The 18181-nt window shown below is 45.5% G+C and overlaps 1 protein-coding gene across 11 annotated transcripts in view; it reads right to left on the bottom strand.

Moving 5' to 3' along the window:
• Positions 1 to 15848, bottom strand: part of LOC306818467 (uncharacterized protein) — a 36295-nt gene extending 20447 nt beyond the window's left edge. For 7 of the 11 annotated variants that reach the window (XM_079336066.1, XM_079336068.1, XM_079336067.1 and 4 more), the window contains exons 1-5: positions 14142 to 15848; positions 10896 to 10955; positions 10525 to 10577; positions 4486 to 4521; positions 373 to 602 (exon numbers count right to left, since the gene is read on the bottom strand). In XM_079336066.1, the coding sequence (XP_079192192.1) occupies positions 527 to 602; positions 4486 to 4521; positions 10525 to 10577; positions 10896 to 10955; positions 14142 to 14378 (462 nt within the window). In that variant the 5' untranslated portion in view covers positions 14379 to 15848 and the 3' untranslated portion in view covers positions 373 to 526. Of the gene's footprint in view, positions 1 to 372; positions 1055 to 4485; positions 4522 to 10524; positions 10712 to 10895; positions 10956 to 14141 lie in introns of those variants that run through there. The other 4 variants (XR_013778248.1, XR_013778249.1, XR_013778247.1 and 1 more) reach the window with 4 other exon arrangements.
• Between the last annotated feature and the right edge of the window lie 2333 nt (positions 15849 to 18181).

Below are 18181 nucleotides of genomic sequence, written 5' to 3'. Positions count from 1 at the left end.
AGACTCTAACGTCTCTGTTATTATGCAACGATTCATATTTGTAATTTTTAAATGTGCTGCATGGTTCCTTTGGTGCAAAAGAGTGCAGAAAAAAAAAAAAAAAAAAAAACGAGCTGCAAAAAGTTGCAAGGAAGACATTCCAAGTCAAAGGAGGGAAGGAGGCAGGAAGCAGCAGGGGCTGATGGGTAACGTGGTCAGACTAAATGCATGTGTACACTCAAAAACAGAAGTCAGTTTTGGATGTGATTCATTCCTGGATTATCTTTTATATATTGAACATGGGGTTTAATTCTGTAGGCTTATCAATCTGAGGACGCTGTTTGGTTTCCTAAATGTCACCGGGTGTCACAGTGATGCTCGTCACACACTCACAGTTCTGGAGGAGGCATGTGAGGTGCAGGTCACCCGATCCAAGTCGTCTCCCCGTCATCTTCTGGTTTCCTCAGAAGTGTCACCTGTCCGAGCGATTACACTCGTCCTCCGGCCGGACGCCACGTCCTGACTGCACGAGACAAAAAGGCAGCCGTCACGTTGGGTCTGCCGCGGCGTCACGGTCGCTGCGATGACACGGAGCTGACGTGAAGGAGGCCTGGTGCTTCTGCCTGCAGCGACAAAAAAGACAAGAAGAAGACATCATTATTTAAACAAATGTCCAGCTCGCGTCCTTAAACCTGACACACTTTCTTTATTTTAGCGCCGTCTTTGAAGCAGTTATCTGTTTCAAAAGATTAAAAGGACGTCATGTCGTGAGTTCAGTGTATCGTTCCGTCCCTCATGGGAAGGAGATCACGTTGTGTTCTAAACTCCATTTCCCCTCTCGCTGTCAGTGATATAATTTAGTGCAGGAGGTGGAGTGTGTCGTCTCCGTCAGCTGCTGGGATGTGATGGAGGAACCAGGTTGGGTTTCAGGAGCAGGTGTCTGTTGTTTTTCTCCCTCGCGTTTCTCACACTGCTTCACCACCTGTTCTCATCTCTGCTGCTTCCCAGGTTTTTTTTCCCTCCCTCCCTCTCTCTCTCTCGCTCTCTCTTGCTCTCACTCTCTCTTTAAACAGACCTGAGAAATAAAAGAAATGTGGTTACAATCAGCTCCAACTACGTCTGCATCAGGTGATTATGCATCAATCAGAGATTTAAAAAAAAAAGAAGAAAGTAAATAAGAGGAAGTTCAACCTGAAGAATCTGCATCAGTACTCAACTAAAATGACCAGAAAAAAAACATTTCCCCCTTTAAAGATCACCTTCCTGAGCCGTGCAGTATTTTCTTCAACAACAGCTTTGACTATTTTATCATGCAGGACAAACAGGAGTGTGCTTCTTTTTTATTCTCTATATGGAGCATCATCACAAAGATTGTTTCTGCTTTGTGCACCTACACAAGGGTTGTTGTTGTTTCTTATTTGTAAAGTATGCAGAGATAAAAATAAAATAAAAATCGATGGATTTTTTTTGTGTTAAAAAAAGAGGATTTGTTTCCTGTGTTTCCTGCCGAGTGTTTCAGGTTTTGACAGAAGCTGGAGGACTCAGAGCATGCTGGAAGAAGAAGAAGAAGAAGAAGAAAGCATTTGTGATTGTCGGCGTGTCTGCCAGTGTTCCCCCTCTCTGCTCCGACACACTTTTCCATGTTTTGTGCACGTTGTTACACATGTCAGTGTTTTTGTTGGAGCCGTGGTTGGCCCCTGTGAGGGCCTCGCTCCGCTGCCTCCTCTCTCTCCTCTTCGTCTCTTCTGTTTTAAAAAGCTACGGCTCCTGCTTGAACGCTCTCTGTGTCCACGGCCGCTGCTCTAATCCCGGGCCTGCTCGTCCTCTGAGCGCACAGTTTGCTTAATCCCTCTCATTTAGGCAGCTGCACTGCTATGGGAAAAAAAAGTTTGAACTCTGTGACGGGCGTTTTCAGCTGTTGGGACGCCTTGACATGCAACTCTCGCTCTGTCACTGCGTGGTATTTTAATTTGGCGGTGAATAATGCATGTTGGACGGCATATAGAGAGGTGTGCACGTCGGGGTGACGGCTGTGTGGCTGCAGACAGAAGTCCCTGTAAAGCTGAAGCACACTGACTGACTGCAGGAAGTCTGTTGTGAATGTAAACGGTCATTTCCAGAGACGCAGACAGACATCAGTGTGACAGAGAGTCTAACTGGATGTGACGGACATGATTGTTTTTAATGCAGGGTCGGCTTAAATGTAGCGAAAAGAAAAAGAAGCTGCAACTAATTCTGTTTTCTCGAAGGAAATTTTTTTAATTAGCTGCTGAAGGTTATGAGATTTAAACGCCCAGGATGTAGACTACAGGGGGCTCTCAATTAAAACAATAACAGGCTGGTGGGGAATCACGGGAGTTCTCTTGGATTCTCCCGTTTGTGTGACCAGCTGAAGCTGATGAAAGACGTGTTATTATGAGCAGTAATCAGCTGTGTTTCGCTCTGCAGAAGCTTTCTGTTGTCCCCATGCATCATCTTCACACCTCCGCACAAAACATTCAGAAAACTCCGTCTACACTTTCCTCAATCATCTGACCAACTAATGCATGAAATTTCAAAGCTCACAAACACCTAGGAGGGCGCTGATGCTGGTCAGAGCGAGTATAGGCTTCCTCTATCCTTCGCCTGCGTTTCCAGCAGGCTGAACATCGATAATAGGCCGTGATTGGAGCGCAGGACGGATCGGTAATAAGCCGGGGAACCTTGTCAGGAGAGAGGTCAGATCAGAGGAGGAATAAATAGGAAATTGCTCCCCGTGAGCCTCCTTGCTGTCACCCTTTGCTTGTTACCTTGAGCTCTAAAAAGGTATTTATCTGAGTCCACCTCGCTGGTTTAATTATGCTCCACTCTCAGGAGTTCAGGTGCAGCGTCCAAGAAAAATAATTGAACAAACAATTAGAGTGTGATTTCCCGCAGCAGCTACGGGCTTTTTGTGCTGTTCAGCCTCCCAAACTCTCTCACTGTAGGAGTGTTGAAATGCTGCAAAGATCAATGTTGTGTATTCTGGCAGCGAGGATCCGTCCCTCCGCCCTGGAAAACCATCATCTGCAGAGTTCCTGTCCTGCTCACCGGCGCTGACAGGAAACAAACGCCACCTCAGGACTTCGACACGTCGGTGGAAAAATAAAAAGATCCAGGACTGAAACATGCAGCCGGGACCTCGGAGGTGCTTGTCACTCCTCGAAGCTCTTTGTTTTCATCTGGTCCTATTGTTCGTCGGACGGGGGATTGTTTATGGTCGATGACAAATGAGCTGTCTTCGCTGTAACTGGATTATTTGGACAGAGCTTCAGCTGGAAAATGCTGAGCTTTATGAAAATATCTGATTCACAGCAGGAGTAGAGCATGCTGATCACAATAAGGAATGTTTACTTATGAGGAATACAGCACCACATTTCAGTTCATCACTTGTTCTGTTTGTTATTCTTCAGAGGTGCTGCTGGACTGATGTGGTTCTCCCATCAAGGCCAGGCTAGCAGTTTCCCCCTGTCTTCAGTCTGTATGCTAAGCTAAGCTAACTGGCTGCTGTGTGTAGCTTGAAGCCTTTTTAACGGCACAGATATGTTTCCATCGTGTCCTTTAACTCCACTGTAAACACGGCCCTCACAACAACACAGTTGTTTGGTCAATAAAAGGAAGTTGAAGCTACTTGAAGATGTTTTCCAATGTGACACGTTGAACAGAAAAAGTTCCGTCCATAAACTATCCTTTCCCCCCTCTTTTACAAAACTATTTCTGAGACGGAAAAGTGAAAAACTCACTTCTAAACATTTCTGCTCTCTGGAAGCCCAACTTTTAAAAACAGGAAAAAAAAAACATTTTAAGGCGGTGAATTTTTTTTGCCACATTTGGAGGAAGGAACACCAGGTTAAGCGCTCAAACTGTCTTGGAAGCGAACCCTTCGGATGAATCCTCAAGTTTGGATTTGCTCGATCGATCTGATTTCTCCTTCGCCGGTCCCCTGAGGTTTTCTTCTTCTGTGCAGGAGGACTTTGGTTTTGCGTGTTTCAGCTCCTCGTCTTCCTCTCGTCACCGTTCTTGTTGTTGGCAGTACTTATGTAATAACAGATGGAAGCTTGAAATTAACACGTCTTGCCTCTCTCGTTATTCTCCTCTCTCCATTTATTTTTAATGCTCTCTCTCTCTTTTTCTCTCTCCTTGTGTTGGTGTGTGTGTGTGTGTGTGTGACCCCGGCAGGCCAGCAGCACCTGTCAGGAGTGTATCCTCGGCGGTTGCGTGCCTAATTAGCACACAAGGAATTTGGTGGCACGAAGCGCGGCATCGTTGGGAAGGAGAGAGTGTGGGGTGCAATTAGGATTTGTTGGCATGTTCGGAAGACACAGCGACAAATCAGACGAGGAAGAGGAGGAGGAAGAGGAGGGGAGGTTGGGGTGTTTGTCTGTAGGAGTGGAGAGCAGTATTTGTAGCTTCAGTTTTTCTCGAATCCTTCTTGTTTCCCTTTAAAAGACGGGAGAAAGTGATTAAGAGAAAATGTGGAGGTCTCACCTGAGGCGGAGCGAGAGATTGTCTAACGCTGACGTCCTGTAGGAGAAAAAGTCAAAGTATTACAAACATTTACACAGGCCTCATCATTCAAAACATTTTGTCTGCAGGATTGAAACTCTTGTGTAGGAGTTGAGTGGTCTGGTTTCTGTCACATGTTTGTTGATACAATGAATAATTTACTCCTAATAAATGTCTTTATTGATGTTGCACCAAGTATCTGAAACATTGCAGCAAGCCGGAGGATTCCTCCGCTCTGGAGAAAGTTTGCATATGTTTTTTTTAAATGTCTTACATCTCTATTTTTCATTTATAACAGTTCACTGTCAGTCCATCAGCCGAGCTCACACTCATACTTACATACATTACACATTCCTACTATCCTGTCATCATGAAACACCAGCAGCTGCATTTCAGCCTCATGCTCTGCACACTGAATCTGTCAGAACACACACGTTCTGACTCAAACCGCTCTGCTTAACAAACACACGTCTCCTCGTCTGGATCTGACCCTGCATTTCATTTTCTGCTGCCGCGCGCACTCTGACAAAGAGAAGTTAAGTTTGAGGGGATGTTTTGAATGAGGAAAGAGGAAGAAATAACAGATAAAGAATTCATAGGTTTTGTCTTTTAGTGTGGGTTTGATGCAGCAACAAAAGGGCGCCGCGATGCCATCGATTGGTCATTACAGCGTCATCAAAGTGTGGACATCTGAGGCTGCTGGAAGCGCTGGTGTCGAGGTCTAACTCTGCATCCAAGGCATGATTTATTTATCAACACAAGGGCCGTTTTCATGGTTAGATTGGAGGCGACGGGGGTGCTTAGAAGAGGAGAAGAAGAGCCGACGTGACCTCGAGTTTGACGAGCAAGAATCAAAAAGATCACGATAGCTCTTGTGCCCACAACGCTGAAAGGGAACAAATGGCTCTTTAATATTTTTATGCATTTAAAAAAAAAAAGACAAAAAAAAAATCAAAAGAACGGTGATGAATAAAACAAAAAGGAGAAGAAAGGAGCTGCAGCGGCGGAGGGTCTTTGTGAGGCGGAGAGGAAATATGCAGCATGTCAAAAGGCGTCGTCTTTTTTATCTAATGGCTGCGGCGGCTGTAATGCATCCATGTGGCCCTCACTTTAATAATTGAACAGACATCATGGCGGCACCTGCTGGGAGCCCAAATCGTTGTTGTAGCTTTGAACAAACCGCTGTGACATTACAGCAACGCTGCGCGACAAAATACAGACGGGGGGGAAGAAGAGAGGGGGAAAAAAGGATGCATTCAAGGCGTGGAAAACGGCCCGAGGCTACAGAGTAATGAGCACGTCTCCATGGAGGCTGTCACGGGTTTGAAAGTTGTTTCTTGTCTTAATAAATCCTAAATGTGTAATTTACTCGTGAAAGAGCAACAACAAAGCAGCTTCTCTCCCTCTTTTCCTCTGGATGAGGACACAAATCAAACGTCTCCTCAGGTGTTACCGCTCCTCCCTCTCCTCCTGTGACCCCAAACTGCAAAGTCATTGAGATTCTGCGTCTTCTTCGGCAGGAATTACAGAAGCGTCTGAATCAATTAGAACATCAATGGGGCTGAAATCTGCCACTGATGAATATGTATAAAAGTACACACACATGCGGCTAATTAAACAAGGCCGTCAGGAATCACTTCAGACAGGTCGTGCGAACGCACAGCGAGCATACATTAAGCAGCAGGAAGTTGAGAATAACAGACAGCTGATGAAGGAGCTGAATGCTGAATGTGAATGCTGTCGACTCAAAACAATTTTTTCAACATGCAAAGCAAAGAAATGAAGAGAAAAGGTCCATCTTCGTCTTCTCCACTTCTGCTGATTATCTTCCTGTTTTTGACCTTTTGACCTTTCAGCAGTAGAGAGTTTCTCACAATAAGACCTGAACCCGTGCAGATACCAGGTCGAGCCTCAGGGCCCAAGAGTCCGGATCTGGTCCATGAAGACTCTGGTTTTAAACGGTTCGTTGCTTCGCTGCTCATCATTGCACGTCCTGTTTTAGATCCAGCTGCAGCGTTTGAATCAGTCTTTAGTTTGCATTTAACTGCATCGATTTAACAAGTTCAAAGACGTTTCACATGTGAAACTGCTGCACGAATGAGAGACATGTCACTCGGCTGAAAACCGAAAAAGAGGACGATCAGTCTTCTGACTGAACAAAGATCTCGTAAAATACACGAACAGACCCTTTAACTAAAGTGTGCATGAAGAGCGAGGTGCAGGAGGGTTAGACGAATTTCAATAAAAAGAATCAATGCTCTGCATAAATCCTCCCTTTCTGTGCTGCTATTATTCAATGAGGTTAGTTCACTAGAATCCAAACTTCAGTTTCTCCACAATAATGTGCTTAAAACAGCATAAATCAGGCCCCGCTCCTCTCGGTGCTACATGTCTCGCTCTTGGTCTTGTACTCTGAGAACAGCGTTAGGGCGATCATTAGCTGAACGGTAGCCCTGCTGCCTCCTGCCTCGGGCGGCTGAAGCACACACGTCTCTTTAGTTTGCCCATTAGGAGGTTTGTGGAGTGAAAATTAAGCTCTGTCATGCCATCGGGCCAATATGTTCAGTGAACGACTTTACATATGGAGGAGAAGAAGAGTGAAAACTGCTATCAGTGAGGCTGCATCAGGTGGAACAGTTTGAATCTCGGCTGCGTTTATTCTTCATGGTATCATTTTAAAACGGTTATTCAGGTGTTTTTAAATCTGGACGAATGTTGATTCAAACTTTTGGATTGCTTCAACCAGCAGCAGTGAAGAAGTCTGTTCTGTAACTCTTTGGGGAGAGCACACGCTTGAGACACTGAAGCTAAATTTATACAAATCATTTTTGTGTCTGAACACGTTATGGAAAGATTCCCTGCAGACACCGGTCAGTTTTCACAAAGTGAGATGATTTCAGCTGTGATGTCACTCAAAAACAGTGATTTTACTCTGCAGAACTCCGCACCTCCATTACAATGTGGTTTGGACATTCAGGACTGCAGAACAATCCAGGACTTATACCAGTCCAGGGTCAGGAAACGGCCAGGTAGCATCACTGCAAACAGTGGGATTCCCTGTTGACACTTCAAAGTGAGCCTCCGCTTGTTTCTCTTTTACACATGCCGTATCATGCTCTCATTCTCCTTCTGGATACGAGCCTGAAAATGTTCACAGCTCCTCAGAACAAAATCACGTTGGATAAAAATCATCTGACTTTTAATTCTCCCCCGTCTCCGTTTCACTTGACACAAAGTTACCCGAGCATCTCGACAGCCGAGCCGACGAGTTTTAAGGATTATTTTATTTTCCCGTTTGGCTCCCGGGCCAGTTGTCCCGGGGCCGTTGCTGTCTCCGCCCGTGTCTCCCGTCCTGAGACGTGCTGCTCACAGAGCGGAGGGAGGGAGGAGGAAAAGAGGGGGAAGAAGAGCCCAGCCAAGAGGCCCCGAGGCCGCCGCCCTCTCTGGACCCCCAACCTCCGGGTCACCGAGCACCTCGGGTCAGTCAGGCCTGCTCAGGCTGCTGGTGGGGAAAATTGCCCGGCTACCGGATCGAGGAGGGGCGAGGAGGAGGGAGGAGGCTCCCCCCGGTGTCTTGTGTAATCAACATTTAGAGAACAGCTGGAAGGAGGAGAAGGAGGAGTGTGTGTATGTTGCGCTCGTGTGTGTTTTCTCACGTTCGGATAGATGTGATCTGTCGGTTATGTGTTTTAACAAGAGCAGATATGAGAACTACATCATTCTCGGTGTGTGTGGTCCGTGTGTGTGTGTGTGTGTGTGTGTGTTCCCGCTGGCCCTCGGTGCTCAGAGCGGGTTCAGAGTCGAGGTCTCTGCCTGCAAATGAAAAACTCGTCCTCTGGGTGCCAACATGCTCGACTTTGGGCAGGAGTGTCAGGGCGAGAAACTCAAGATTCACAGAACAAGAAACGCACGAGAAGGAAGGAGCGTGATAATATCAGTTTAAAGTATCTGAAACAAACAATCACTACACTCAACAACATTAAAAAGACATGGGACTGAAACGGTCTGTTTGGAGAGTAATGATGATAATTAAAGTGTACCTCGATGTTGGTAAAAGGGGCCCCTGACCTCATTAACCATTTCAGAGAACAAGTCACTTAAAGAAGGAAATAACTCTGATATTTGTTTGATCGATTGTCTCGGGAAAGACCTAAATATTAAAAAGAGAAAAGAAAGTAAATATTGTTTTAGGAACCAGCGAAGATGGCTTCAGCAATCTTTAAATCTACTAAACTCCAAATGAAAAACGGTACGTTTAACCTGCAGGACATCAACAGCTGCTTCCTCCATGTGTTGGATGTTTTATATAAAGTGTGCCGTACAAAGACATCGAGCTGGATCCACACAACAACACCTAAAACGTCCCGCAACACAATCTAAAACAAACGAGACAAAATCAGCACCTCAACTAATATGACAGTTACAAAACTGATACTGGCGACATCGAGCATTAGCAGCACCAGCAATTATGATCAATGCTGCCTCTTAAAAAACTACCAGGCAAGAACAAGTCATCCAGAAATCAGTGAGTGACGTCACAGCGGCTGCATCATCTTCTTGTTGAGTTAAAAGTCAAGTCTTGAAAAGTCACTGTCAGTTTGCACAAAAGTCCAGTTTCATTAAATTTCTGCAGAAGCTGCAGCCAGTTAATGTGTGCATTGTTTGTTTGGATCTATAAATACTGTTATTGCACCGGGTGCAGAGCCAATGCTACAGTTCACCGTGTGTCGCACAACACTGAAATCAACATCTGTATAATTACATCTGTGAACCATCAAAACCAGAACCTGCGACGACCTCGAACGTGGCCGTCTGCACAGGACGAGGAGGCAGCCACAATGTTTCTGTCAGAGATAATAATTTTCTGTCATTTCAAACATCTAAACAGAGCGCACCAAGTCAGGAAACAAAGCTGGGAAAACAAACCCCCTGAGGCCGGAGAGAGCCTCCCCATGGAAAACTGCTGCCATCTAAAAACAGTGTCTGCAGCTGGCGACTGGAGCGAGAGGCGTGCATCCAACGCTCGCAGTTTACCCGCGCTAAATGCATGGAATCAGGGGCTCGCTAAAAACTACAATTACAGGTGATATACAGATTGAAATCATAGGGCTGCTTTTTTTGTTGAGGAAAATTGTCCTAATGAGCGGTTTGGGCGATTCGTGGGGTGGAGGAGACTGTGAATCTTTCTCTTCAAGTGTGTGTGTGCTGGGGAGGTGTGTGTGTGTGTGTGTGTGTGTGTGTGTGTGTGTGGGGTAAACAGCTGCACCTGCTGCTGAGGCACACACTGCCACAGTTAATGATATCGGATGATATCATTAGGCAAAGTGCTCATAAACAGATGTTGGAGGCGCTGCCTGAACAGTGTCAGCTGAGCCGCTGTGCGTTTGTGTGAACGTATTATTTATATAGGGCATTTAAGTTTGTTATGTTAATGAGTCCTGTGTTAGCATGCAGCAGGAGAATGGCGAGGATTAAACTGCACTGCAGCAGCGAGTTAAACTGCACCTCAGAGCCGGAGACAAACCTCAGAGGAGCAGCAGAGGTGTGAGGACGAGTTTAGATGAGAATCGACACAGAAAACTGGAGACGAGAGAAAGAGACAGACGAGTGTGATCCAGGATTCACCTGAACTTATTCCTATTATTAATTAATACAGACCGTTCAAAAACCTGGATTAAAAACTGAAATGATCATCACATTAAAAGTGAGAAGCATCTCATTTAAAGGGGAAATGTTTCTGTCTGTAGCTTTAAATATGTAAATGAGCTGTCTGACCACGCCCCCTCTCTGGTAGGGCTCGGGTGTACTCGGGCTTTCTCGCTCCATGTCCTATTGTTTACGGTGAGAAGGCAGACTCAGAGGGCAGAACAAACAAAACACCTAGCTGTGGGAGTGTCACCCACCTGGGGGAGGGGCTACTGCCCTTTGTGATGTCATGAAGGGAAAATCTCAGAACGGCCTGTTTGAGCATGCAAAGGACAGACTTGGGATACAACACATGTCCAACTCAAAGCCTCTTACCTGAACAGACTCTGAAGCTGCAGTCCGGATGTGGTGACACCAAGCTCCTCCCCCTGGGAAAACATTAACATAAAGCAGGGGTGTCAAACTCCAGTCCTGGAGGGCCGGCTTCCTCAGACTGTTAGATGTCTCCCTGCTTGGACGCAGCTGAATCCAATGAGTGACTCATTATCAGGCTTCTGCAGAGCTTTATGACAACACATTGGTTTAAAGCAGGTGTGTTAGAGCAGGGAGACATCTAACGGTCTGAGGAAGCCGGCCCTCCAGGACTGGAGTTTGACAAAATATCTAAAAAAAATCTACAGACAGGTTTTTATTTCTGATATTTCTAACCCTGTTATTGTTAAATCTTTTAATAAAGCATGACGCACCTGAGCCAATACTGCAGCCATGTTCAATATGGAGTCTTCATCCTTCTTCTTCTGCATTAACTGTAGGAGGAAACAAAGCTCAACTGTTACATGCTCTATCGCCTCCTTCTGCTCCAGAGTGTAACTACATCCTTCACAATGACTGAATCTGAAATATTACTGCAGCAGCTTAAAATGAATTGACAGGGATCTTGCTTTTTTTAACCTTTATTTAGGCCGTGTTCCCACATTTATTTTAATTTTATTCCAGTCTTATTTTTAGAAGCAGAGCGGCATTTTCTGGCACAGCTTCACCGACTATCAAGGTGCATGAAGAGGTCAAAAAGCTCCAGCAACACTATAAAAACAACACTTTACAAACAAAACAGATCTGGAGATATTAGATGCAGAAAACAAGGCCTGAGATGCTTGTAAGAAAGAAAGTCTGCAAATTAGGCATTGTTCGAAATAAGATGTAAAATCTCAATTTCAGAAAGTAAACAAATTTGCTCGCCCCACACGCCCCTATTGTTATATCTCAAAATAAGATGTTCATGAGGTGAACATTGTCAGGTAACTTGTCAGGTAAACATGGCATATATTAAGAGTCTACACTCGCAAAGATTTAAGTTCTTCTGCACATTTTTAAACGTTCTTTTTTCGTATTTGTTGCAGAAATAAAGAAGAAACGAGCAAGAATAACAAACACTGAGCGCGGCCCGGCCCACCTCAGAGGCAGGTTTTAAACAGCACTCATACACGTGTTAACAGATTTATGTAAAAGGTTAACGCCTCTGTGTTATTCTGCTCAGGCACTGCCATTTGCCCCCCCCCGTCCTCCACCTCCCCGGATGGGAAAAAAGGGGGAACAGGCGCCCATTTCCCTGCCACCATTATGCTCATTTGTCCTGTCAAGAGAATGACAGGCCGGTTGACTCTTCCCCAGATACGACCATTAGGTAACGCTCTGTCATCTGACATCGAGGCATTCTGCCGCTCCCTAAAAACCCCCTAATTATTTCCTTCGCCAGAGACAGGCAGCGGCGGGAAGGTAATTTTTAACCTTTCACGTGCACCTGGGGAACCCTCCTCCGGGGAGCCAAGGTGCCTGTGTGGCATTCAGTCATCAAAACATGACCTTTTATGGCCGTTCGGAGAGCAGTTGGCACCGGGTGCCACGCGCTGGCTAATGCTAATGTTGATGACTAATTTATGCATCAGCCGACCGCATCTGCAGCAAGTTTAGGCGGGCAACAATGTGTGATGGAGCGGCGGAGAGGGGAGGGAGAACAAGTAGAGGTGAAAGGCATTTTGGGGGAAGGGGTGGGGCTTTGGAGACCCCCGGTAGCCTGGCACGACAGGGAATAGAGGGGGCTAATTATGTTGCAGGGAATACATTCAGCGTGACCAGCGAGCCTTTTTAGAATTTGTCGAGAGCAATCTGACTAACGTGGCTGACCTTTACTTTTTTTTTTTTTTTTGAGACCAAATTGCAGGAGACCAGAGAGCATGCAAGATGTGTGCATATTCTCGGACATAATTGCCTTTTTTGTGGAGCGGCCTGCAGGAGTGTGAGGTGTCAAATATCCCCCTCATCATAAGTGCAGTTTACAGTTTACAGTATAAACAATATGTTTATAGCGTGTTCACACTCTCCAACGTAAAGAGGGATTCACAGTCAGTGGAGAGAAAGAGCGTCACGCTCTATTCTGCTTTACATCCTAAAAATCAGATAAACCACTTCTTCATGAAGAATGAATACATCGTCATGTTCAATCTGTTCTTTAACGTGCACAGTTTGGGTCCTGAACTTTTTCCATAAACTCATCCAGAGCAGAGATTTTTTTACTGCATGATTTTAAAATCTTTCAATCCCCCTTTTCAGCTCGTTATCTATGCTGACTCGTAGGTTTTACAATTCTTACTGTGAAAACCCGCAGTTTGAATTTTTTTTTTATTTGAATGCAGAACTGAAGGAGCATCAAACAACACGTAATAATGACTTAAAATTAAAGAATAAAAGTCCTTCTTTCATCGTGGCAACCAAGGACTTACTCTTATTGAAGGCAGAGTCTAAACATTGAGGAGGAAGAAGAATGTACCACCAATCCACCACATTGTAGTCCGTAAGCTTTACAGTCGTTTGTGGGGTGGCGGCGCTCAGCTTTGGACCACTGGACAACAGGTATTTAGACAAAAAGATACAATTCTTGCTAACGACGTTTTCCAGGGAGGCAGTGAACGCCTCGAGTGCTGTCAGCCCATCGAAGAGCGATGGAGGAGAGGCTGACAGAGACATTGATGTTGGAGCATAAAATAACAAAAAGACACTGCCTCGGGCTGTACAGTTAACACTGTGTTTATAATCCTGACCAGAGATCCTGCCGGCCCAGTAACGGTCATTATGGAGAAGAAGTTTGGCTGCAGAGAGACGGAGGTGTTTGTCTGTGAAGACGAGATGAATTTCACACAGAGGGAGGAGGAAATTGAGCAGAATCCGGCTAATCGGATCAAAAAGTAAGTGATGGTGCTATCCTGCTTGAAAAACATAATTTGTATGAATCAGGCCGCGTGTGCATTTGCAAAACATGTCAAGCCCGCTGCGCCGTGTGCCGTCCATCGTCGGAGACGAGAGGGAGCTGATGAACTCTTTGTTTAGACGAATCAGGAAATCACGCTGTCTTATTTTGCCTGGAAAGCGTGATTTTTTATCCCCTCCCCTCCTCCTTTCTCTTTCCTGTCTTGTGTCTCAACTTGTGCAGAAAGGTCACGGCAGAGTGTTTCCCTTGGAGCAACAATAAAACACAAGTAAACACAAAGCAAGACGGATTCAAGCCGCCGCAGCCATTAGTGATTTATTCTCACTTTCTAATCCCTCGCAGAGGCCGCCCTGCTGCCATTAAGCTTCGAAATTACATGTTTTATCAAGAGCAGCGGCTCTCACCTGAGTATTGGATTACTGAAATAAAATATGAATAATTAATACTGAGAAATAGGTTCCTGGCAACAGGAGTGGCTGCAATTTAATGATGAGCATTATGTTTCTTGTGTGTGTTTTTTTCCTTCTCTGGTGTCGTTTGATCTTCTCTGGTTTCTATCGAGGGAGTCGGTGCAGCCTCTTCTTCTTCTTCGTTGGTGCTTCCTTGGCTGGGTCGACTCCCCTGGCCACCGGGGTGAGAGACCTGCATCCTTCCTCTCCTTTTTTCTTTCCCTTCATCTTGTTTTTTCTTTAATAAGCTGCCGTTAAATAAATTAGAAAATACCCACCCAGGGGTGATCAGACGGCCACAAACCCTTGTCATCTGTCTCCCGGCGCTGCCAGGCAAACGAGAGCGAGGGAGGGGAAGAAGAAGAAGAAGAAGAGAGGAGGACAGCCAGGATTTCTTCTTCTTTTTCTGGCGTGGAGAGTCTGTCAGAGGTGAGAGGGAGAAAAGGCGAGAAGAGGAGGCTTGTTTTCACCCTGCCAGACAACCGGAGGGGGAAGAAAACCCTCCATACATCCATATTTATTTAATGCGGCGAGAGAATACATAAGGAGGAGAGGAAGGAAGGGAAGGAGACAGGGAGGGAGAAAACTTTGCTACATATGGAGTGCTTCTTACAACTAATCAGCAGACTGTTGGTGATTGGGGCCGCGGGCGCCAGGTTGGCTCCAACCAGAGTTAGCACAGTGCCCAGGTCTTTGCTGCAGGCTGCACAGGTTGGCCTCAACTCTGCTGGGGAGCAGATGGCGAGCCAAAGCTTGTAGTCACACTTACCTTCCCCACTAAATCCCTAATCCCTCCGTGGACGCTCCTCCAAGGCAGGTTTTTGGAGGCAGAAATAGGGGTTACAATCTGGACCGGTGCGGCGCCTGCCAAAACACTCACAACACAGAAATGCAAATTAACTTATTTGTGTTGTCCGCCGGCCAAGGCGCCGCTTCTTTTGCGAGTAATTAAGATACCTTGAAAAATGTTTGTAAAAGATCAATAATTCGAAATGTAAGGATAACAATGAAGAAAGAGAAGAGGATTTTTTGTTGTAAACACACACCCCTCCTTTCCATCTGCAGCCTCATCGCATCTTTTTTTAAGAGAAAATAGTCCCTCAGGTGTCTGCGGTGGCGGCCACCTTCTGAGTCCTTGAATAAACACAGGAAACTGGATGTCCTACAAATGCAGAATTCCTGAGGAATGTTCCTTTATAGACGCAAAAAAAAAAAAAAAAAAAGCAAGCGCCCCCTGAATCAGTAGCTGTTAGAGGAGGCGTAGGAGCCTCGGTGACACCTTTCAGCTGTGCTTGTTGGCTGCTACACGCTAACACACGCACACACACACTCTGTTATTAGCCCAGTGTCAGCAGCACTAAATGGGCTGCAGATGTTAGCGCAGTGTTTGAGATACAGTGGCAGGAAGAGGAGGGCGAGCAGATCCATTCAGACGCAGAATCACTAAATACAGAGAGAGAAAAAAGATGTTCATTAGAGAGGAGCACGCAGGATAATAACTCAGAGGTGAGGCCGTTTAAACACTGCGGCTATGTTTGAAATCTTTAAAAAAAAAACAGACACTGCGTAGGTTTCTCTTCTGTCTCACAGTATATGTGCAGAGATGTAAAACATTCATAGCAAGAGAGCGAGCGAGGAGGTGTCAGACCCGACGCTTTTATTTCATTCATTTATACTTCACTTCCCTCGGGATCAATAAAGTATCTGTCTGTCCGTCCGTCCGTCCGTCCGTCCGTCCGTCTATCTATCTTTAAGCACTGATTTACATCACGCTGTCCTGCAGGTTTCTTACGTCAGGATTAAACCACTAATTTAATGATTTGATTCTTTTTACTGCAGATTCATGATGTCAGCATGTTGCACTGCAAAAAAACATCCTCTGTCTCCTGACTGAAAATCATTTCTGATGCATTAAAGGCTATTTTGCTTCTTTTCTTAAATGACATATATAATGTGACAGAACGTATATTTATTACTATTCCAGATCTGGAGATAAAAACTGTCGAGATCCTCTCTCAACATCTTAAAAAATTGACTCTACGTCGCCAGATGAAAACAGCGCAGTAAACTGGGAGTTAACCAGATACATAATTGAAAATGACGTGAACTCAAATGCATGGCTGCATGCCCTCTTCAGGCTTCCGTACAAAGTAAACATGCTTTTCATATTTGTTTGCTGTTGACTTCAACGAAACACACAACATGAAAAAGACGTCTGTATCAACTTCTCTCCATCTTTAAGATTTGAAATGAACGATGAAACAGTTTACTGCATAAAATTAATCTGAACGAGCGACTCATCATCCGAATAAATCTCCTTCCTCTTCCTGTTACAGCAAACTGTATTTCTGTCCCTCCGTCTGGTACAGTAAGCGTGTCGGGGAGTGTGAGGCCTCTGGGAGCAGCCGAGCGGATCAAACGACCTCCCCAGTATCCCACCAGATGTCCTTACTGGGACGGGTTCAGATGGTCCCAGCGAGCGGCGAGAGAAAGGTCAGAGTCACACAGTGGGTTAAACTGGACCCATCATGAAACTGGCTGCGGCCGCGGCTCGGTGCAGCACCGGCAGGGATTATTTCAATTAAGGCTCCTGCTGGCTGAACGCGGGATTACAAGCCGCTTTACGGAGGTGGGACACATCTGAACACGACATGCGGTCAGACGGGCGGATAATACGTCTCGGATATGACAGACAGACACACAGACGGATATAATTAGCATTTGTAAAGAAACAACGAGAAGACTGCTTCTACGAACAGATGTGTTCCTTACAGGCGGGTGATATCTTTAACTTTCTGCTTTGATTTTAGAAACCTCATCCCAGATGACGACTACTCATTCGGATGCTTGATTTGATTTGTAGTGGAGTCAAATCAAGCATCCTAATCTCAAATACAAATACACATGCAGAATCAATAAAACCACGCACATCTCCAATCAAGTGAGACTAACATCTGAAAACAGAAAAGACGAGCGACTCGTCTCTTCTTCTCTGCTACTCGTGGACGCTGTGCTGCTGCAGGGATGAAAAGGAAGAAGGTATAACGCTCCGAGAAGAGGAGATCATGAAAGTTAAAGCAGACAATGAGAGACGATTAGCCTCTGCCCTCTGAGCTGTATGCATGCCATGATTTGGACATGAATCGCATTAGCACCCGACGGCCTTTAGCATTCACGACGGCGCTCGGCGTCCGCGTCTGGCATTTCACCTGTGGACGAGCCGGCCTGATTGAGATGCGACGGAGGAGACATGGCGAGGACTCACCTAATTGGCCCCCTAATTTCTGATTCTCAGGGAGGTCCACATTTCAAAGCAGCGGCCCGATCAATTAATGGAGCGGTAATGTGTCTCATTTTCATACAAGGCGAGCGTTTTAGGTCGGGGGGAAATCAGATATGAGCCAGCTCGACTCTGCAAGGCGAGAATCACTGCGAGTTATGTGAAGAGGAATTCGATATGAAGCTCAGCTGCTCACCGCAGAATCGCCCCATGAATATTTCTCCTCTGGATTTCATTTCTCCTTTTGACCCGAAAGTTTTTTAACACTCAATGTTTGAGATCTTTCATAAACACGGCGTTCAAAAGTGGCTCTGCAGCTCACTTACCCTCGGGAGGGAAAAATGTCAAGTAGAAAAGTTTTTTTTCCAGGTGAACCGTAAGACTGCACACCTGTAGACAGAGCAGGTAGGTGGAGAGGTTTCACATCCACAAGCATGAGCCTGAAAATATCGAGATCATTTCAGGAGGGCCTATGATGCAGCCTGACGCGGCTGTAATATCACCATGCTCCTTCAAATCAGGTGTAACAGAAACGCTCGCAGCTCCCTTCACAACCGAGACTCTGACAGCCGTAACCGCGCAGCACTTGAAGGTAGAGCAAGGTACCCCCTGCTGTTTGCTCAACGGCAGCCTCTTTGAAATATGAATGAGCAGGCGGTCTATACATCATGTTCGCTGACACGTTGTATTAAAATTTATGAACGACTTCATCAAAAAGCACTTTCTGCCAGACAGAGCTGCCCTGACATCGGAGTTACATGGCTGGTTGGAGCCTCAGATAAATGTGTGTGTGTGTGTGTGTCGATGGATAAGTGTGAAATTATGTGTACTGTGAGCAGGCATACCAGTGTGCAGGATGTGTGTGTGTGTGTGTGTGTTTGCTGGGCTTGTATTCAGGGAAAGTGAAGCCTCATCAACAGACCAGATTTTCTGTAATCAAATTAAACCCATCAGAAAAGGATATTAAATGCAAAATAAAACAACGTTTGTGATGTAAGAAATTAACGTTTAGGTTCGGTAGACTCATCCATTTTACTT

The sequence above is a fragment of the Symphodus melops genome, assembly GCF_947650265.1.
Source record: "Symphodus melops genome assembly, chromosome: 23".
Classification (NCBI taxonomy): domain Eukaryota; kingdom Metazoa; phylum Chordata; class Actinopteri; order Labriformes; family Labridae; genus Symphodus; species Symphodus melops.
This window is presented reverse-complemented; position numbering and strand designations above follow the sequence as displayed.